The sequence below is a fragment of the Notolepis coatsorum genome (assembly GCF_963971535.1).
Source record: "Notolepis coatsorum genome assembly, chromosome: 18".
NCBI classification, from domain to species: domain Eukaryota; kingdom Metazoa; phylum Chordata; class Actinopteri; order Aulopiformes; family Paralepididae; genus Notolepis; species Notolepis coatsorum.
In genome coordinates, this window is record NC_140182.1 from 99,066,372 (window position 1) to 99,088,697 (window position 22,326).

Genomic DNA, 22,326 nt, shown 5'->3' on the forward strand with positions numbered 1-22,326 from the left:
CTAAATGTTTTGTAATAACGATGTTTTCCAAAACGTATGTTGCTGCACTACATTGGGGATACGACATGTGTTGTGTGTGAATTGTCTTGTCGCTGGTATAGGTTTCTCTCTACCTAGAAAATCGGCGTTGTTTTTTACGTGAGTAAAAATGAACTGGTTGGTTGTGATGAGAACTTGTGTGTTCATGTAACGTTAGTAACGTGGTTGAGCTCACAACTAGTTGGGTTATTTACCCTGCAAAGCTATGCTTAGTGACATGTGATCGAGGAGTGAGTCCTTCTCTCAGCCTGTGATGACAATAAACAGGTAGCATGTTCACATATTAACAGGGCAGTACCTGTTCAACCTGGTCGTATCAAGGGTAAGGTGGGGAGGGGTGATTTCCCCCCGGTTTCCCTGGGGCTTTCCCCCCTCCTCTCAAACATGTTTTGTTTACAATATATTGTGTCACTATGTTTGTGGGGATACGGTGTAATCCCTCAGCTTCTGCTGGGGTTGTGCTCCTGCTTGAGAAAAGATTTTTTCCTAGGGAAAATATTGTTTTGGTCGCTATCATGTGGGCTTAGCAAGGCCTGTGGCCAATACATAATTGAGGACTTGTGTCTTCTCTCGTTATGAAAAACGGCGTTCCTCTTACGGTAGTGAGAGTGTACTTTTGCCTTTTTTGTTGTGATGAAGGGTTGTGTGTGTCGTTAAGATCTACAACTGGGTTAGGTGTTGGCCTACAGAAGTCACATGTGTAAGTCTGGTACCGGGGCTCTTAAAAGGGGCCCTCTCCGGGTCTGTGTTTTTCTTTGTAAAAATCAGATGGCAGGTTTCGCACATGAGTCTATGTGAAGCTGTTAAATGCTTCATGTAGCATGCTATGACTGGTGTCATGGCTCTACTTTGTCATTACATCGTATCAGGGGTGAGGGGTCATAAAGGGGTGAACTGGTAAACCTTCCTCCCCTTTTTCTGATTGGTCAGGGGTTAAAAGCCCCTGTCCTTCGGGCTTCCTGTGACGTTGCTGGATCAGCACGTTACAGGGTAGGGGGGGGGGGGGGGGGGGGGGGAGTTTCCTGGTCCCACGCCATATTGGGCGGGGGACCACGGAAATTCCCCCGCCATAGAGTACGTCACTGGGCGCGTTTCTATTGGAAAGACTTCCGTGGGTTATTCAGGCTCCATGTTATGGACCTCTGTTACAGGGAGTTTCAGAGCCTCCTCCTCAGGGAGTTCAGAGCCTCCTCCTCAGGGAGTTTCAGAGCCTCCTGTGAGTTCAGACCCTCCCTCCCAGTGAGGGAGCCTCCTCAGAGTTTCAGAGCCTCCTCCTCAGATTGTCAAGGTGAGTAGAACTTAAAAAGAAGTTCTGCTCTGTTGTATGTGTATTGAGCTTGGTGGGTGATGCAACGCAGTAGAGACGTTTGTTCTTCTGCTCTGCTCCCTACTGGTAGTGTGTGTATTGGGTCAGAGCCTCCTCCTCAGGGTGTTTCAGAGTCTTCTCCTCTGGGAGTTCAGAGCCTCCTCGGTGAGTTAGAGTCTCCCTCTCAGTGAGGGAGCCTACTCAGAGTTTCAGAGCCTCCTCCTCGGAAAGTCCTGATCCAATTGTTACATAGCTCAATGTTGCAATATGTCTTTTCAATCTATTGCTCACGTGGGAAGTCTCTCTGGGGGTTCCCCGTCCTCTCCTTTTTGGAGTAGGTGGACGGGGTATTGTTTAGGGTTTCCCTGACTCCTCGCCTTACAGGTCTGTTGAGTCATGGGTTTCCCCCCGTCATAGGGGTACGTCGCTCCCCGTCCCCTCTTATGAAGTATGGTTGACGGGTGGTGTTTTTCCCTCAGCCGCGTCGCATGGGACCCATGTCTGTATTCTTTTTTCTTTTTTCTGTAGAAAATAAAAAATAAAAAAAACTGCTTCTTGTCGTTCTCCCAGGCGGCTTGGAGGAACGGTATCTGGTGTCTTGTTAGACTATCCATTGATGTGTTTTGGGTCTCGACGTGTACATAGTGCTGGCCCTGGGTGCTTCTGATAGGAATCACGCATGAGGCTTGCGCGCCTTGGTTGCTCATCATTAAAACAGCGTTTTTATGGGGCAACTGGGATGGAGTTTGTCTCTTCCGAGCGCCAGTTTACTAGGTTTGTCTCGACTAATTCTCGTTCATATCTGGGGGATGTTAACGGAATAGATCAAAGCATACAGTAGGTAGAGGGGTCTCACGCCCTTGGGGTGGGCCACCGAGCGCAGTATGAACGGGACCGTCTGGGTGGCGCCCTCTATAATGTTTTGGATCGACGCGCATACCTACCCCCCTCCTAGTGTTGCGGATGTCGGCGTGATTAGGGCACAGGACTGGTTCTGGTCACGCCGGTCCAGGTCAGTTAACCCGTTGTCTGCCGAGGACGCAGATCTGCTGTTCTGGTACCCTGAGGGACTTGTGCTTTTTTCGGGGGGGAAAATTCCGGGTCGGCCCGGGTGTCACAGGGTTTAACGTTATGGAGATGTTCGTGGTTGTGTTACTACGTATTACCCCTCACTGTTGCTTGGTCCATGTGGTGTTGTACCTTGAGATGCGCTAAGGGGGCCTGGTCCTTCTCCATTCTTTTCGCCCCCCTCTTCTCCTGCTTACACATGGCTGAGAGGGGGCTGTTGAGGTGATTCTTGGAACTCCTCTGGCATCCCTGTGTACGTCCCGGTCCGCCGGGACCGGTCCGAAGTTGTTTCGTCGACCCGTAGGCCTGGGATAACCCCTGTTTGAAAACTGAAACACTTGTACTGCGGTATAGCCAGTGTATACCCGCAGGTGTGTTTAAGTTTTTTCTTGAGGGGTTATAGGAACAACCACCTCATGTTAGAACCAATGGGGTGGTTGGTTCCCTGGTGTGTTGGAGCGGAGTCAACTCCCGGGTTAACCGCTTGAGTGTGCCCCGCACGTTTCATTGCGTATGCCAATCGTGTCAGCCTTCTCTGCCTCGACCCCTCTAGAGAGTCGGGGGGGTTTTGTGGAGGCTGTGACATGGTGCACAACAATGCCAGCATACGCCCCTTCCGCCGGGGTGCTGTTTCAGCTGACCCCTTTGGCGCCTGTCTAGTCCGCAGTGCTCCAGGCTCAGGTCAAGTGCCTGCTGCCTGGATTGAGGGATCGACCTCTTCTAGAAAAGGGAGGTCGTCTCCCCGGTGCGCTGCCTGCTCCCGCTGTAGGTGTAGCCTCTTGAGTGCTTCGAGTTTACAGCCATGCCACCCTGAACACACCCGATCTCGTTCGATTTCGGAGGCGGTATAGGTTCAGGCCTGGGTTGTGCTTGGATGGGTGACTGCCTGAGTATACCAGGGTCAGTGAGCCAGGCGGCGTGCTATTGGGGGGAAGGGCCTGCTCTTGGCCTGCTCCTGGTGAGGTCTCGATGCTGTGGCGTCATTGGCCTCTCCAGGCCCCCTTTTTCCGGGGGGGTCCTGTCCCTTCTGGGTCTGGGTCCTCCTTCGCGCTCCGCTGCTACGGCCTTGCCACGTGACGGGGTTGGGCTTTGCTCTTGACCCCGTGATTTTATAGGTGGTAACGGGGGTTTGTTCCTTTTCCATTCGTTCCCTAGTGGCATGTGGGTTGTGCGTTTGTGTAGTCATGGGTACGCCCCACGGTCTGCTCACCCTGTGCGTTGAGTTGCTCAAGCTCCTCTTCGTGCAGTCGGATCCGTCTCCCTCCCGTCCTCCAATAGGGAGGGTCGGGGGGGCTCGGGTCCTCCCCGGTTCTGATGGTTGTGGGGGGCCTCAGTGGGGTACATTTGTCGAACTCAGCTCTGCTCAGCTCCTGTGTTGCACTATGACGCTGAGCAGAGCTATACGATAATATAACGTACGGTTATGTATGTAACCATAGTTATATGAGTCAGGACTCCCCTGCGGCCCCTTGATCTTGCCTTGTGATGAAAGATTGGGAAGGAGATGAGGGCATGGCCTCATCTCAGATGATGGTATGTAAAGGTACATTGTGAGTTTTTATTCAGTGCGCAAGTACTGAGGTGGAGTATTTGCACTATGACGCTGAGCGTCACTATACTCATATAACTAATGTTACATACATAACCGTACGTTCTTTTTTTATGTTGAAACTTTCTGCTGCCTTGCTTGGCCAGATCGCTCTTGAAATCTCAATGATGCTTATCTGGTTAAATAAAGGATTTGATTGATTGATTGAAACACTTTTCTCCTATTGGATTGGAGCCTGATGAGGAGGCAGCGCAGTGCGACATTTATCAATACTAATCGGTAGTCAACATAATGCCAGACAATGCTTTTAAAAAAAAATGTAAATTATTTTCTTTTTAGCCCGTCCGTTAACCCTTTCACTACCACACTACATAATGTTAACCTTTCACTACCACTACAGAAGGTTTAAGTCTGTAGTGTGGTAGTGAAAGGGTTAACCTTCTATAGTGTGGTAGTGAAAGGGTTAACGTGGTATGTACACATACACACACACACACACACACACACTTAATATCATCCCTCATTACAACATTAGATTACCTCTTCCAGGGACTTCCAGCCGCCAGACTGAAGCAGCACGTCCAGGGAGAGAGGCGGCAGGTAGCCAGCAGACGCCCGCCTTGCCCCCCTCCGCCCCTGCTGGGTAGAAGCCCTGCCTTGCTTCCTCTTGTACTGGAGGGAGATTTTGGACCAGGGGATGCAGTCCCTCATCCACGTCAGTCTTTTCTGCTCCGTGTTGTCCGGTAGGCACATCAGTGAAACAGAGTCAAAAGTTGGGCTACTGGTTTCAGCACAGTCCCACCTGTTGTTTGCAGTCATTTCTCTCCCTTCTCTCTCACTCTTGTTATTTTGCGGCTTGTTCGCTCTCCTCTCTTTCTCTCTCCGTTTCATAGCATCTGTTTTTTCCCGCCTCTCTTCTTCCTTCAAGATCCTCGGATTCCTTCTCTCTTCCTCCCCCTCTTTCCTCTTCCTCCTCTCCTCCTCTTCTCCCTTCCCTCTATTTTCCTCCACTCTCTTTCTCTCCTCATCCTCCTCTCTCTTCCTCTCATCCTTTATCTCCTCTCCTCCTCCTCCTCCTCCTCCTCTCTCTTCTTTCTCTCCTCCTCTTCCCTTCTCCTCCTCCCTCTTCTTTCTATCCTCCTCTTCCCTTTTCCTCTTCTCCGGTAGGCACATCAGTGAAACAGAGTCAAAGGTTGGGCTACTGGTTTCAGCACAGTCCCACCTGTTGTTTGCAGTCATTTCTCTCCCTTCTCTCTCACTCTTGTTATTTTGTGGCTTGTTCGCTCTCCTCTCTTTCTCTCTGTTTCATAGCATCTGTTTTTTCCCGCCTCTCTTCTTCCTCCAAGATTCTCGGATTCCTTCTCTCTTCCTCCCCCTCTTCCCTCTCCCTCCTCTCCTCCTCTTCTCCCTTCCCTCTATTTTCCTCCACTCTCTTTCTCTCCTCCTCCTCTCTCTTCCTCTCCTCCTCCTCCTCTCTCTTCTTTCCCTCCTCCTCGTCCCTTTTCCTCTTCTCCCCTTCTCTCTTCCTTCTCTCCTCCTCCCTCTTGTTTCTCTCCTCCTCTATCTTCTTTCTCTCCTCTTCCTCCTCTCTCTTCCTCTCCTCCTCCTCCTCTCTCTTCCTCTCCTCCTCCTCCTCCTCTCTCTTCTTTCTCGCCTCCTCTTCCCTTTTCCTCTTCTCCTCTTCCCTCTTCCTTCTCTCCTCCTCTATCTTCTTTCTCTCCTCCTCCTCCTCCTCTCTCTTCCTCTCCTCCTCTTCTCTCTTCTTTCTCCCCTCCTCTTCCCCATTCCTCTTCTCCTCCTCTCTATTCTTTCTCTCCTCCTCCTCCCTCTTCCTCTCCTCCTCTCTCTTCTTTCTCTCCTCCTCTTTCCTTTTCCTCTTCTCCTCCTCCATTCTCTCCCTCTCCAGCCGGGCGCGCTCTTCCTCCTTGCCTCTCTCGTACTCCGCCCTCCTCCTCAGCTTCTCTCGTGCCTCCTCCTCTCTCCTCTTCATCTCCTCCTCCTGCTCTCTCCTGTGTCTCTCCTCCAGCTCCCTCCTCCTCCTCAGCTTCTCTCGTGCCTCCTCCTCTCTCCTCTTCATCTCCTCCTCCTGCTCTCTCCTGTGTCTCTCCTCCAGCTCCCTCCTCTTCCTCAGCTGCTCCTTGCGCCTCCTGCATTCCTCTCTCCTACGACTCAACTCGGCCTGGAACCAACGGCGGACCAGGAGGCCTCGGGCGGCGGCCTGTATGGTGGTGGCAGCCCTTTGGCACAACACCTCCCTTCTCCTCTGCTCCTTCTCCTGGGCCTCCTCAAAAGCTCTCCTCTCCTGCTCCAGCTGTCTATGGAGGTTGCTGATCAGCTCCTAGTGAGTACAGTACAGGAGGAATCATTAGAAAAAGCTCTACTCTTTTTTAAATATATTTATCGGTTTATTTATTCTTATTTTGTGACTGTGATAGATTGTGACACAAGTGGACTAGAGCTGGGTAACGCAGAACCAATTGTTATAATGAATATAGATTTGAACGCTTCAAAAGTGATAAAAAAAAAACGTTTTCTTTTTAGTTTATTTTTTTTACTGCTATTGGAAAAGGATCAGTACTGATAAGTTTCCAGTGCTGCTCAGCCGTAAAGGAACACGCCAACATTATGGGAAATGCGCTTACAGACAAGAAGATATAGATATCAATTTCCTCTGTGTATTCAGTAGAAAGCTATCCGGCTGCAGGCTAGCCTAGCTTAGCACAGATGAATAGAAGTGGATACAGACCAGCTAGCCTAGCTCTTGGACGAAAACACCTCTCCCGGAGTTTTAAGCTAGGTTAGTCATCTGTATCCGCTTCCATTCATTTGTGCTGAGCTAGGATAGCTTGCAGCCAGATAGCTTCCTATAGGGATAGCTAGGCGCTACGTCATCATATTCCAAAATGCCACTTCCGTGTCCTGTTGCTTCCAGACGGGATATTCAAAGGCAGTAAAATGGTGCAGTGCTGTGTCCCGTGTTGCAGCAATAGAAATTATGTCAACAAAACAGTCTCTTACTACCTCCGTTACAGTTTTTTTTTTTTTAATAAGAGTTGAGACCCTTTTTCACAGACTTTGAGAAGTCAGCGAAGTAGGATGTCACAGTAAAAAGGGTGAAAAAAGGGTGTTCCTGGGCTGTAGCCATTGCTGATACCAGTGCATGTGAGCGGATCGGCGTGGGCGAGAAATCCGCTCTTCGCTCTAGACGGCTTGTTCCGCTCCGCTAATCGCTCATGTTGACCCCGCCCCCAAGTCGCTCTCCGCTCGCCTTGAATCGAGCGCTCCCCGCTCCCCATCGCTCGGCAGAATTTTTTTTTTTTTTTGGAGCATGATGTAAATTTGCTTGATTTGACCAAACTACAACAGTCTACACCCCCTGGGCCCCTTAACAATTGTTTGTATTGAGCCGTATTGTAATTCTGCAATGTTAAATAACGTTGTTTATCCATTCACTAGCTCTACTAAGCGATGATAGCTAGCCTAGCCACAATGCTATGGTCGCTGCCATTAACGTTAGCATGTAAGCTAACGACAACAACAATGGCGTCATATACTTTTTCTAACAGGATGTGAGTGACGGTTCACCCTTCTCATTGGTTGAAAATGGCCTTCATGTTTGTACATCGCCATCTGTTGCTTTGGCATTGTACTACATGTATATTACATCAGTGTTAAACCACTGTGAGCGGCCCGGAGTGGATTGGAGCGGAGGAGAACTCTCACTCCGGACGTCGCGCCGACCCATTTTAAAACCCACTCCGTCGCTCACGTCAAAACCACCCGCTCCGCTCCTCGCTCCGCTCACGCTCCGATCCGCTCACATGCTCTGCTGTCTACATAGGGGCGACAGTGGCTCAGGAGGTAGAGCAGTCGTCTGGAAATCAGGAGGTTCCCGGTTCGATCGCCGCTCCTCCCGGGCAGCGTGTCGATGTGTCCTTGAGCAAGACACTTAACCCCTAATTGCTCCAGATAAGCAGGTTGGCACCTTGCATGGTTGCCTCCGCCGTCGGTGTGTGAATGTGTCAAATGTGAGTAACAAATTGTAAAGCGCTTTGGATAAAAGCGCTATATAAAAAAAGCAGCCATTTATAGGGAGGTGTAGTCTGACGTCACTGGTTGTTCCACCCGTATAGGGATTCATCATTGGGAAAATGGATTGTCGGCTATTGTAACAATTCTGCAGCATGGAAATCGAAATGCTAAACATTTTTGCACAAAATGAGTTTCCTTCTACCACTAACATTATTGTTTAAGCATTTTTGGTTAAAATAAAAAGGTAGTTATAAGGTTTTTAATTTGTCGTTAAAAAAGAACTACACTTACCAGTATGGCAAGAGAATGCCTGTCGTTCAGTGTTGTCGCCTAATCCACGTCACGGCCAGCTGATACCACGCTAGCTAACTAACGTTAACGTTACCTAGCTAAACATACTAGATGTTAGGGCTGAACGATTAATTGATTTTAAATCGAAATTTGAAATGATGCAATTAGCAAATCGCACACAAAAGAAATCGCAAATCTTTTTTTTTAATACATTTTTTTTTATTTAACCAGGAAGTCCCATTGAGATACAAGATCTCCTTTGCAAGTTGTTGTTATTGTTGTAGGAACGGTTTGGGAGAGGGAGGTAAGGGGTTTTAGATTGTGTGTTGTGAAGTTTAGACTTCAGAGAGGGAGAGTAAAGTACAGAAAAAAAGGGTACCGTTATCAATTCCCAGGTAAAAAGAAACATTTTCAGGCTCGGTGTCCCGAACAGACCCAGTGCGTAGGCCAGATGCAAGCCGCATTTTACAATAAACCTCTGTGTGGCTGCTTAATTTTTTTTTTATTATAATCGCAAATTTTATTGCAATCGCAATATCCGTCAGAAAAATCACAATTCGATTATTTCCCAAAATCGTGCAGCCCTACTAGACGTTAGCAATGTCTACTGTCATGTCCATAAGTTCCCTGGCAGAATACTTTGTTGGTGAGGACAAAAGTATACAAAGAGGAGAGAACCATTTTAAATCGGGGCATGTAGAGGAGTTTCGGGAATGCCGGCTAGCAAGCTAGCTAGCTACTAACGTTATGTAAAAAAACAATAACGTTATAAATTATACACAATATGGACAACGAAACAATGATTTACATTAGTATTTACAGTGATTTAATATGCAGCGAAATAACGTTATACGATTTAAAATATAAATACAAATATGGTAACGTGGTTGTTGCTTTTAAAAATGGTGGTTGGCTTTAGAGATTAACTCATTCAGTGCCGGAGCTTAATCCGTGAGATGGCGCTAGAACGCCACCGCTTTAATCAATGAGGGGACTGCGAGATTTGCGAGTGCTTAAAATATATCTTAAATTATAGCTATGGGTCGAATACACCCGTCGATTATCAGTGAGTTGCTTCCAGTCAACATGTACAAAACGGATTGTTTTTTTCATCGGTACATTTCCGTTTTATACCGTTTTGAATACAAGTGTAGTTTGTGATTTCTATTAATCCCAGGAAAAGACGCGATAATAGCCCTTTAGTGGAATACACAAAACACGTTGTCATTTTTCGCCTGATTATCAAATCTTCCTGAAATCAACGCTAGATCATCATTATTATCCTTCCTCATGGTTTAGACCGGCGCCCCCCCCCCTCCTGCCACCAACGGCACATAGCCACACATACACACACAGAGACAGCATCGATCGGGGTAGAAATAAATATCAGATCAACGATCAAATGTATATATAGTGTTCTTACCTTGTATCTGATCGCCATTCCAAATACTGCTCGTGGAGGTCCGTACCACGTTACCCACCGTTACACACTGACGGGCGGGCGGGGTTACTGTTGAATGCCATCGTTGTTGAGACCTACCTCGCCTGAGTATTTAAACCCCGCCCGCATGGCTCGGATCGTCCCAGAAAATAAACTATACCATTCCCAATGGGGTGCAATACCAGCTGGAAGGCGTAGGCGGCGGTATTTGCCCTTTCCCAACGATAACATCAGGCTGGATGGATGAAAATGAATGGATATCACTAATAAAAGAAATAACGATTAAAACCCGACTATACTCGGGTCTGGCACTGACTGGTCGGCGAGTTAACCCGACTATCATCGTGACTGGCGCTGAATGAGTTAATGGTTATGATCACCAGAGAGATACTAGCCACAGATTCAGGGTCAGTTATTTTCCCATTGTACGAGTTGTTAAGCTTATGGAATGTATCCTAGGTCTGCCAGGAGTCTACGCTGGGGGGACGTCAGTCAGCAGCGCTAAATCGCAGTGTAGTTTCTCAGTGAACGAAAATGTAAACGTTGTTATTTTGCTACCTTTACGATTAATTGCGAATATTTTCAGGTTGAGCTATAGATTGTGGATGAATACGTACAGAAGGGTACACCATGCAAATGTCCATGCTTTTTATTTGTTTTAAACGAGGCGATTTAGAAATGGAAAATGGGGAAATACATTGCGTTGGACAGAGGGTGGAACACGGAAAAACGGCAATGACGTAACCACTACATCTCCCTATTGGCCGCATTAGACTAAATGCTAGTGGACACGGAAGTAATTTGTGACGTCACACCAGCATGGGCGGAGTTTATGGGGGTTCAGGGGGTGCATTGCACCCCCTGGTGGCCGGGGGTGAAATTGCCTTTTTTTTTTTTTTTTTTTTTTTTTTTTTAAATCAAGATTATTTTTATTTTAATAAAATTATAATAATTGTGAGAAACAAATCTGAATTCTATTATGTTTTGTTTTACAATACATTCATTTTATAGTAGTAATCATGTCACATTATAAGGCGAACCTTCTGTAGTGTGGCAGTGAAAGGGTTAACGGCAACGCGCGGCCAGCAGCAGCAGCAGCAGCGCGATACAAAGCCACTTATTCTGAGATGATAATTAATGTATCTGGATAACCAATGCACGAATTTTGTCGAGGCAGGTAGCGTTATTTCGGGAAAATTGATATCTATAGCCTGGTATATTTTTCGTCCACGAAAAATGGAGGCTGTAATAATTATTATTGCTCGAGAGTCTCTATGAATAATAATAATTAGAGCCTAAGTCAGTTAAAAATGATCCCCCGTAGTGCTGTGTGTGTGAGTGTGTGTGTGTGCTGCTGTACTACCTAAATAAAATAAAAAATTAGGGGTTAGGGCATTGTAAAAACGCTAAAATAATAAAATAAAGGTCAAAAAAAATCGCGCGCGCCCGCTGCGCGTGCGCGCGGGTATAGTTCGCCAAGCAGTCGCACCCCCTGGCGTCAAGTTCAAACTCCGCCTATGCACACCAGCCATCCCTATAGACCTGTTTGCTGTTTACAAACATACCGTGTTCGAGCCAATCAGCAATACCAACTGAGTCACATGACTAAGTTGCCCACTACCTGCACAAGCTGCTGCGCTAAAAGAAGTACAACAGGGCTCTATGGAGAAACCATCACACTCCCCTGACTAAAAGTAGTTTCAAACGAAAACAGCTGTATGTCATTTTGCCAAATCAGCATGGCTGTGAGTGTTAGGGCTAGATCCACAAAGAATGGATTGCACGGAGCAAGTTGCACCCTTACTTACAATTCATTATGAATTGAAAATGGGGGACCCTGATGTAAACAAGACGAAAGTCTTTCTCTGGTCTGCATCCCCTTAACAATTGTGTGTGTTGAGCCGTACTGTATTGAACCCATTCTGCAATCTGTTAATACAATTTTCATTCAATCAATCACCGTGCAGATTGATTGATTGAATGAAAGTTTTGGGTGCAACTTGCTCCGTGCAATCCATTCTTTGTGGATAAGTCTTTCACCTTTTACATATCTTCTCACCTGGCAGCGAGGACTCTCATTGGTGAAGTGTAACGCGTGGGAGGTCACGCTGCCTTCACCACTTCCTGCCTTTCGCTGAGCAGGCGCCCAGACCTGACCTGTAGGCGTCGCTGTCCACAACGCCAGATTACCACCCACGACTTCCCTCCCGCTAACTCAGCCAAACGAGTTAGTATGACGACCGGCCCAAGCCGCAGGCAATGCTGACTCCGGGAGTCGAGACCGCAGCCTCTTGCATTGGTGACGAGCGCAATCTCCGCTACGCCACCCGACCGCCCCCGTCTGCCCCGCTGTTCTGACCAGGATTAGGTTTCTTTCTGCCCCTGTGATGCGCGCGCACACGGAGTCTGACGTATACAGCCAACAGGTCTATTGAACGCACAGAGAGGAAATTGGTATCTATCTCCTGGTCTGACTCTATCATATGAAAGACGGTAAGTGCATTTCCCCTAATGTTGGCGTGTTCCTTTAATGTGTACACAGAGCACAAGAAAGAAAAAGAAAATAAAGAATTGGAATCTGAAAACATTAGGTGCTGTTAATACATACCATTTACTCAATTTGAATATAGAGGTTTACTGTGGCACGACAACAATCATTCACAGCACCAGAACAGCTCGTTTAGAAGACCATCTGAAACACCTGTCCCTCTAATGAAGAACTGCCTTATATCGCAATAAAATAATATATACATACGTATATATATACATTGGGTTTGTTTGATTGATTCTGTGGCCATCATATACAGTACATGAGACTCTGCCATACCAGGTTAGAAGAATGCAGGTAAATGCATAGAGTCCACACACTAAGAAAATCCTGTTTAATCTGTTTATTGATGTGTCCAGCTCATCTTCAGTCTACATTCAGTCTCACTGGGGTGCATCAATAGATGGACTGAACCGGGTTCTGTTGGTACCTCTGCTCCGGTATGGCTGTCCCCGACTAAGGATTTGGTTAGTCGACTATTAGTCGACTAAACATTTTTATTTTTTTTTAAGTATACAATTTGTATCATTCCATTTGGGCTGTGGGGGGTGCTTAATGTCTGAAGGAGTCGACTGAAGGCTTCTTGTCCTCTGCAAAAGCATGCAATTGGTCCACTGATGGATACATCTTGATATTTGTCTAGTGTGTTCATTAGATGGTGAAATCCTCTTTCAGTGCCTCTGTGCCTGTTTTCGTAGGCAGTTAGCCTCTGGTATGCGTGCCATTAGCGTTAGCCACGCTTCTAGGCCTCTTTTCTTTTGGAAAGAATGATAAAAATAAATTAATAAATTAAAAAAAATTATAATTTTTTCTTTTTTTTTTTCTTTTTTTTTTCTAAGATGTTGGCAGTCGACTACGGCTCCTTTCGACCGACTAATCGACTAATAGGGGTCAGCCCACTGCTCCATTGTAAACAACATGAAGTCCATTCTGTAAAGGTTAGAGTTGACGTTATCACCATCCAAAGGTGCACTGCACGGTCAGTCTGGCGCCTCACGGCTCTACGTCGGGTCAACGAAAGAGTTCTAACACACCTGATGTAGGAGCAGATCCTGTGGAAGTTCTTCCTCTTCCATCACCCGCAGAGCTTTCTGATGAAGCAGGCAGAGAACACAACGTTAAGAATGAAACAGCAAGATAACACAGGCATCGTTTGAAATGACTGAAGATAAAAGGAGGAGTCACGTCAGAGGCATGGGACCACGTCACCTCCTCTGCCTCCTCTACCCTCCGCCACTCCTCCTCAAAGTCTCTCTCTGTGAGTCTCCATCGCTCCTCCTTCTCCTCCTGCTGGCGCCGGCGCTCCTCTCGCTCCAGCCGGTGCTCTTTGGCTCTCGTCTCCTCCTCCTCTTTCCGCGTTTGCTCAAGCACTAGAAGTTGCAGTTCTATGCCGTTTTCATGCTCTCTCTTTAAAGAAATCACTTTAAAAGAAAAAACATAACTGTTATATTGTATAGTATTGTATATAGGACTCATTACCCTTCATTCTTAAGCTTAGCATTGTATTGTATCTTAGTACTTTTATCATGTCTATTTTATTATCTATAATGAAATGGCCACCTTTATTTCACTACATGTCTCGTGTATGTATGTGACGAATAAATCTCTTGAATACGACTCAAGAGTGCTAAAAGCGGTGTGTGGGTGTGTGCGTTTGTGTGTGTGGATCTCATCCATCCTGTCACTTTCTATTGCATACTATCTGATAAAGCAAAACTGCCATGCCACTATTTGTACAGAATAATGCATCATCATCACGCTGTACTGCCTGTGTGAGAATAAAAGCAAGACAACAGTGACATCTACTGGGAATAGGTTTGTACTGTATCACCAAATGGAGGTTTGGATGCGACTCAAACCAGGGCCTGTGTTTATCAAGAGTCTCAATGTAGGAGTGCTGATCTAAGACCAGTCATAGTGAAGTGAAAATATGTGACCCGAGCAGTCAGATCCTAGATCAGTACTCCTATTCTTAGTAGTTTGATGAATAAGGGCCCAGGTCCTATATGTCCTATGCTTGGGGTTGGGATTCCTGTGGGTGCCCTGATAAAGTATTCACTAAGAGGAGTGGGCAGGCTTACTTAGTCCACCTTGGTTTTTATTTTGGTAATAGTTGATGACAAAGTCAAACAGGGAGGAGAGAGAACGCTGTGGTCATTTAGCATGAGCTGCAGGTTGCATGTACATAATGCAGAAGCATATTGGAATAACTTGCAAAAGGACCTGAAACCTGACCAATTTCATATCAGTTGATGATATTAAATCCCAAATTGGAGAGAGTTGAATTGGGACTGTACATGTTTCCAATGTCACTTTGACTATGCTTGCACTTCATGGTACAGCAACATATCAAAACAAATGAAGACAAAGCTCCAGACCTCCCAAAACAAACTAGTGAGACTCCTGCACAACCTTCACTTTAGGACTCACCTAACGCCAGCCCACTTTAGCAGGCTGGGATGGCTTAGGGTTGAAGAAAGAGTACACCAGCTTAAAATGCTACTGGTTTTTAAAGTACTAAAAGAAACGGTCCCCAAGTACCTAGTCAATTATTTTAATAAAGTAGGAGATGTCCACAAACACGCCACAAGAGGAAGCCCCACGGACCTGGTCCCGCCGAGAGTCAGGACATGCATGGGGAAAGATGCATTTTTTTTACTCTGCTACGGTAATGTGGAATGCCCTGCCAACATTTTTAAAACTCCTGAACTCCCCTCTCGGATTTAAATCCGCCCTAAAAACATGGCTCAGCAGCAACTCAAATTGGTCTTAAAATGTTTTTTTTATCTCTTTTATCATAACTTGGCTTTTATTTCTTTTATCATGAGTTGCTTTTAAGGGTTTGCGGATTTTCTTTTAACATTAGTTAACTGTATGAGTTGTCAGGTTAGGTGTTTTTATAATTTTTTTTTTTTAGAATGTGTCCTGTCAGTGTACATGTCCATTTGTGTTTCTGTGCCTTTTTATGTTCCATGTATGGACCACAATGGAAACAAGCCTTGGCTTTATTGTGTTTTATCCATTTTTGACCTGCGTTATTGACACTGTTATTGTCTTGTCTTTTAAAATGTTTTTTTTGTCATACGATTTGTGTCAAAATAAAGTATTCAATATTCAGTATTCAATATTCAATGTTTCACTGTGCTCAGAGGCCATGCTTGAGGACGGCTTTGAGGAATATACTGTACATACTTTTCTATTAACCATTAGGATATACATACCTTTTCTATTAACCATTAGCCTATAGGATATACATACCTTTTTATTAACCATTAGGAATATACATACCTTTTTATTAACCATTGATTAGGATATACAAACATTTGTATTAACCATTAGGATATACAGTACATACTGTACCTTTTTATTAACCATTAGGATATACATACATTTTATTAACTATTAGGATATACATACCTTTTTATTAACCATTAGGATATACAAAAATTGTATTAACTATTAGGACATACCTTTTTATTAACCATTAGGATATACAAAAATTGTATTAACTATTAGGACATACCTTTTTATTAACTATTAAGTTCAAGTTCAAGTTTCTTTAATAGTTGTCATACAGAAGTACAGAATACTTTTATACAAAATGCTTCTTACTGTTACGCTCCGGATTAGGATATACATAGGATATACATACCTTTTTATTAACAATTAAGATATACCTGTACATACCTTTTTATTAACTATTAGGATTATTAACTATTAGGATATACATACCTTTTTATTAACTATTGGATATACATACCTTTTTATTAACTATTAGGATATACATACCTATTTATTAACTATTAGGATATACATACCTATTTATTAACTATTAGGATATACATACCTATTTATTGACCCTGTTCTTTTAAGCTTTTCTATCCGCTGATATACATTCTATTTTGATGTTGTGTTGACTTTATGTCTTGTATTTGTGTTGACCATGCGGCTCGCTTGAAAAAGAGGTGTAAATCTCAATGGGATTTCCTCTGGTTAAATAAAGGATTATAAACTACAGTATATAACATTTTAATATTATCGACACAGCCTAATAGACAACCAAGATACACTAAATGCCTTTTTCATTTTCATACTTGAGCACATTCTTTCATACAGTACTTTAATGTATATGTGTAAATGTGAACAGTGAACTTGAAATCACCACAGTACAACTGTAGTGCTACAGTAGCGGGTTATGGTCAAATTCATTTTGAAATGGGCCGTTTTCACTGGAGCCACCTGGGCGCGACCATGCCAATGACACATTTATTTTCTTGTGTATAATGAACATTTAAAAGAAACACTATGAAAAGAAGTTTGTCTGGCCTTTGTATAGTGGTCCGTATAGGGCTGAACAAGTCATCTAAATCGTGTGGAAATCACAATAATATGACCTAGTGCAGTATTCAAACTGCAGGAGCTGCCACATGGCCACCAGAGGCCCCACTCTTATTAGACAAAAATCTATACAATTATACAGCTTTACAAAGACAACAGGATAAGCAAAACAAGGCACACAAAAATAAAATACAAACGTTTGGGAGCTGTAGGTGTGGGGATGTTTCTTTCTATGCATTGTGTTTGAAGATACAGCTATTACCATGTTAGCAGGTTCCTATCATCTTTGGCTTCATTATCTATGTTCTCTAAATACATTTTCATTGTGAATATATATAGTATGTTTATGTGAATGTATGCAAAGGAATTCATGCAAAGTTGCAAAGGAGAGTAAGGAGAGAGAGAGAGAGAGAGAGAGAGAGAGAGAGAGAGAGAGAGAGAGAGAGAGAGAGAGAGAGAGAGAGAGAGAGAGAGAGAGAGAGAGACCACCAGCACAGCAAAACACAAAAGAAAATTCCACTTAGGGCCCCATAAAAGGCTTGAGCCGGCCCTGGGCAAGAATAATGTACCTTCATTGTGGAGACACACTGACACGCTGTGGGCCAGACGTGCGTCTGTGTCTGCATACACTGCACTGGGCGCTGAAATGGGCTCAGTGTTACTGCACTCCTCTTTTCCTACTGCAGAGATAACCTGGATAAAACAAACCAAGAGTTTAGGCCTAACAAAAATAATAGTTGGTTTCAGGTTGGTTGTCAGTTTGGCCATGGGTAGGTAGGGAATTTTTTTTTTTTATTCTTTCCCACGGCGACTATGGATAGGGAATTTCTTTATTTAATTAACCCTTTCACTGCCACACGACAGAAGGTTAGCCCTTTACTATCACACAACCGACGGCGATGCTCCATCATTAGCATCATTAGCTCCGCGGATGCGGAGCTAATGATGCTAATGATGGAGCATCGCCGTCGGTTGTGTGATAGTAAAGGGCTAACCTTCTGTATTGTCACAGTGAAAGGGTTAACCGGCTGTCGTGTGGCAGTGAAAGGGTTAAAATGTTCACAACAACATGGATGCATGTACTCTGCCAGCATGTTTAATATCCATAATACTAAATGTTTGACTAAGATTTCTATGAAACTGTATTCTAAAAAAAAAAAAAAAAAAAAAAATGATTTTTTTTTTTTTTTAATATATAATTTTTTTTTTAAACTCATAAAATATATTGGGTCGCACCTAAATCGGCAGGGTCGGTCGGCAACCTGAAACCAACCATTATTTTTGTTAGGCCTTAGAGCCCAGACACCACCAACCAGACACACTCAGAACTCAGCGACTGAAAGATAGATTTTTCTAAATAAATAATACAAAATATTTCCTATCCTCTGATCAGCAGGTGGTTTTGCACATTTGCGAGTAGTTTTTGGTGAGGAACGCAATGGTGGTCTTAGTTTTCTCATGTGACCCAAGGAACGTCACTTGGAAGACCAAAAACAAGTCGTGTTCCCAGGCTCGTTCAATGCGCAAAACCACCAGACGCTCAGAGGCTGGGAAACATTTGTTAGGAAAATCCAGCTTGAAGCTGCTCGTGTGCCTCTGGGAGTCTGTGGAACTGTGGCAGTTGGTCACTAGAGGGCGCTGCCTTACCACTCCACACGTGACGAGGAATCCCCATAGACCTTCATTGAATAAGACTTTTGAGCAAAGTACATGATTTAAATTAGCAAGGTCAATATTATGTCGTTGGTGAGTCAAATGTATAATCTGCAATAAAATGTTCTACTATTTTCCCCCATCGACTCGTGTTACAACAGTATACAGTTACGTAGTTCATACACGCCGTTTACGTAGTTCACTCAAGTTTTCAAGTTTCAAGTTTCTTTAATAGTTGTCATACAGAAGTACAGAATACTTTTGTACAAAATGCTTCTTACTGTTGCGCTCCAGAGACTGTGCATGACAAGATAAGTATGAAATAAAAACATAGTAAAAATTAGAAGAAAAAAAAGAGGTCACAGTGTTCAGTTTAGACATATGTACAATGTTCGTAGACGTAGTTACCATACAATATACAATACTGTGCAGTGTACTAATATACAATACTATACTATATAGTGCAAGGCATAAATGGACGAGGTGCAGTTTAGGTACAATTCACAGTAGGTGTACGAGTTGTAGTGCAAATCCTTTATCAATAAATATAAAGTGTAAGTGTGTTTGTGTGATCTAAAGTGTGGAGAGTGGGTGCTGCAGTGTGTTGTTTGTTTGAGTGAGTGTGTGTGTGCGTGTGGGTGTGTGTGCTGTGTGCATTTGATGGTTGTTGCATAGTGATTATTGTTCGTTTAGCGATTATTGTTCGTTTTTGTACTCAGCTTCAGTACAAGAGATAGGAGCTTGTCTGGACGAACCTTCCCTGTGCCGTCAGATAACAGAGTATCCAGGGCCATCTGGATCCGTACATTTGTAAACAAAGAGGTTAAGTGCACTGTCTGGCAGAGTACAGGAGGTGCTGTGGAACAGACGGAGTAACAGAGAGTAATTTAGCAAAATAGAGGAAGGAAATGCAGTTAAGTTGAGAGAAGAACATTGCAAGAGAAGCTGAGAGTCAAAGCGCTTGGACCTGATCAGACGGATGTCATAATTCAACAGCAGTCAGAAGACAAAGGAAGACAAGACACTCAGACAACTGGTTCAACTGATTTAAAGCACTTTTGCTTGTGGAAAATACAATGTGACTAGCCAAGTAAACACTGCTGCTCAGCTTGATGAACCTCTCCATAAAACAGGGACACGTCCCCAAGGACTTCAAAATTGCGAGAGAAACACCCCTGCACAAAAAGGCAGTAAATTAGACCCAGGCAACTACCGCCCTGTTTCTATCCTTACCTCCATCTCGAAGGTCATGGAAAAAATTGTATACAGGTCGAAAAAACCTCACGGAAAAAAATCTAATCTACGAATTCCAATCTGGCTTTAGAACATCCCACTCCACTGACACATACCTTCTCTATTTAAACGACCACATCAAACAAGAGGTGGACGCGGGCAAATACTGCGGCATGGTCATGCTGGACCTACAAAAGGCCTTCGACACTGTCAATCACACCATTCTGATTGACAAGCTAAAAGCAATTGGTTTTGATAGTCTATCAGTGAGCTGGATGCAATCCTACCTGGAGGGGAGAGAACAGATGGTGGAGGTAAATGGTACCCTATCCCCCCCCCCCCCCTCACAGTAAGCTGTGGTGTTCCACAAGGAAGCATACTAGGTCCGCTACTGTTCCTAATTTATGCAAATGACATGTCGTCGGCTTGTGACTGCAACTTGTTCCCGTTTGTGGATGACTCAGCCCTGCTGGTCTCTGACAAGAACAAGTTACAGGTTGAAAAAGCCCTCAGCTCAGAACTCGGCAGAATCTGCACCTGGCTCGCCGACAACAAACTATCATTACACATGGGCAAAACAGAGTCCATTCTCTTCGGTTCAAATAACAAACTCAGCAAGACCGACGGCTTCTCAGTTACAGTGGGTGACAATATTGTCACAAGGAAAGAAGATATTACCTACCTGGGTTCCATCCTAGAGGCTAATCTTTCCTGTGACAAAATGGCATCCAATGTAATAAAAAAAAGTCAACCAACGAACTCTATTCTTGTACCGGATCTCCTCACTGGTAAACAAGAATACCCTGAAGACTCTGGCAGGAGCACTCATTCAAGGGTACTACGACTATGCTTGCACCTCATGGTACCAAAGCACCTCAAAGGCGCTAAAAACAAAATTACAAACATCTCAAAACAAACTGGTCAGACTACTGCTTGACCTGACTCCTAGAACCCACCTCACCCCTGCACACTTTGACAACCTAGGATGGCTTAGAGTAGACGACAGAGTACAGCAACTTGCAATGGGCCTGGTCTACAAGATACACTACACGACCAAGGTACCCATGTAGTACATGTACATGTCAAAATACTTCTCAAAGGTCAGTGAATACCACGATCACAACACCAGAGGGAGCTCCACAAATCATCAATGTGGAACGCCCTACCCAAAGCTGTAAAAGAATGTGAATCACTACCCACTTTCAAATACACTCTAAAAAAACACCTACGGGAGACTGCAATTCGAAACTGGCCCCTGTAAATGTCCTAACCCAACCCCCTCCAATGTACAGTAAAAATTACCAAGTATGGTCTTGTCAATATTCCAATGTACAGTTTTGCTTGTACAGTTGTACAGTGTCCCCCACCCACCCCTCCTACCCAACCCCCCCCCCCCCCCCCCCCCCCCACTCCTACCCAACCCCACCCCACCTACCCAACCTCCTCCAATGTGCAGTTTCTACATCAAATGTATACTCTTTTTTTCTGGACTCTTTTCGTATCACAAACAGTACTGTATTTGCAAATCTGGTATGTCATAAATGTATAGATGTAGCAGTACTGTCTATCTGTATGTCATGTATGTCATATATGTTACGATGAATTGAAAATGGGGGACCCTGATGTAAACAAGACGAAAGTCTTTCTCTGGTCTGCATCCCCTTAACAATTGTATGTATTGAGCTGTACTGTACTGTACCCATTCTGCAATCTGTTAATAAAGTTTTCAATCAATCAATCAATCAATATCACACAAAGAAAGACATCCAATTCATCAACTCTTGACATACGCTACAGCATAGCAGACAGTTGTTGAGTTGTATTCGATGGGATTTTTACTTTCTCATTTACAACTTAGACACATGACATGTACAATAAGAGAGGGACCAAAGCTGTACAGGAACTTACCCCAACCCCACCCCCCACCCCTCCCCACGCCCCCACAGCTCAAAGGCACCACAGTTACAGTGGCCCTGCTTGGCCATGTTGAAAGTGAAAGCTCAGAAATTCCTGGTGTTTTAAGAGGATTGGTGGATTATTTTAGCACCACTCGATGCAGTTCTACAAGAGCATCTGCAGACTGCTACTGAGTTTAAGGGGACATCTAAGACGGTACAGACTTAACTGACTGCTCTGTTTTGAGAGTGTATCACTGAAGAATTCAAGAGTGCAGAGTCCACCGAGGCTGATGAAACATTTCCACTCAGTGTCAGCTGTTGCTTGTGATCTGCTAAAGGCCATGATGTCTATGGAGAAGAAACTCCCCCCACTTTAACCAGAGAGTCACTGAGAAATGTGCATTTCTCAAAGAGAGAAAGGTCAAATGTACTGTATGTACAAAAACTAGAGCAGAGAAACACCTGTGTTGTTGCAGACTGTGTGTGTTCCAACAATGACTGATCAAGCAGAATCTAGGACATTGTGAAATGTTTGACAAGACTTTGACTTAAAGAATTATTTTGTTTGCTGGTTTAATGATGATATTGCAACATTGCACTTGATTTTGGTATAGCCCACCCCTGGAGAAAAATGCACCAGCTGCCACTGCTGTGGAAACCCTGTGCATGGGATTGAAAAGTGATGCAGAACTTGCTCTATTTCTGCTGGGCAAGTAAACTCACTCTTGCTAATTATTCCGAAGTTGCCTACTGCAGCTTTAAGACAAAACAAAGGAAGAGACACAAAGTGAACTCGTTTACTGGCTTTTCAATAGGGATGTCATACCTTCAAGGTCTTCAATGATAAGCTTTTCACGCTCAGCAATCCTGATTTTTGATGCTTCAAAGTAGCTGAGCATTGATTGCTGGATTTCATCTGAGGCCTATCAG

The 22,326-nt window shown here is 44.3% G+C and overlaps 1 protein-coding gene across 1 annotated transcript in view; it reads right to left on the minus strand.

Moving 5' to 3' along the window:
- The window catches only part of lrriq1 (leucine-rich repeats and IQ motif containing 1), a gene marked incomplete at both ends in the record, with an annotated part of 160,285 nt that overhangs the window by 117,181 nt on the left and 20,778 nt on the right, over nt 1–22,326 (minus strand). The window contains 5 exons of the mRNA XM_084335301.1: nt 4,503–4,802; nt 5,617–5,685; nt 6,073–6,300; nt 13,309–13,365; nt 13,484–13,681. Coding sequence (XP_084191427.1) covers nt 4,503–4,802; nt 5,617–5,685; nt 6,073–6,300; nt 13,309–13,365; nt 13,484–13,681 — 852 coding nt within the window. The remainder of the gene's footprint in view (nt 1–4,502; nt 4,803–5,616; nt 5,686–6,072; nt 6,301–13,308; nt 13,366–13,483; nt 13,682–22,326) is intronic.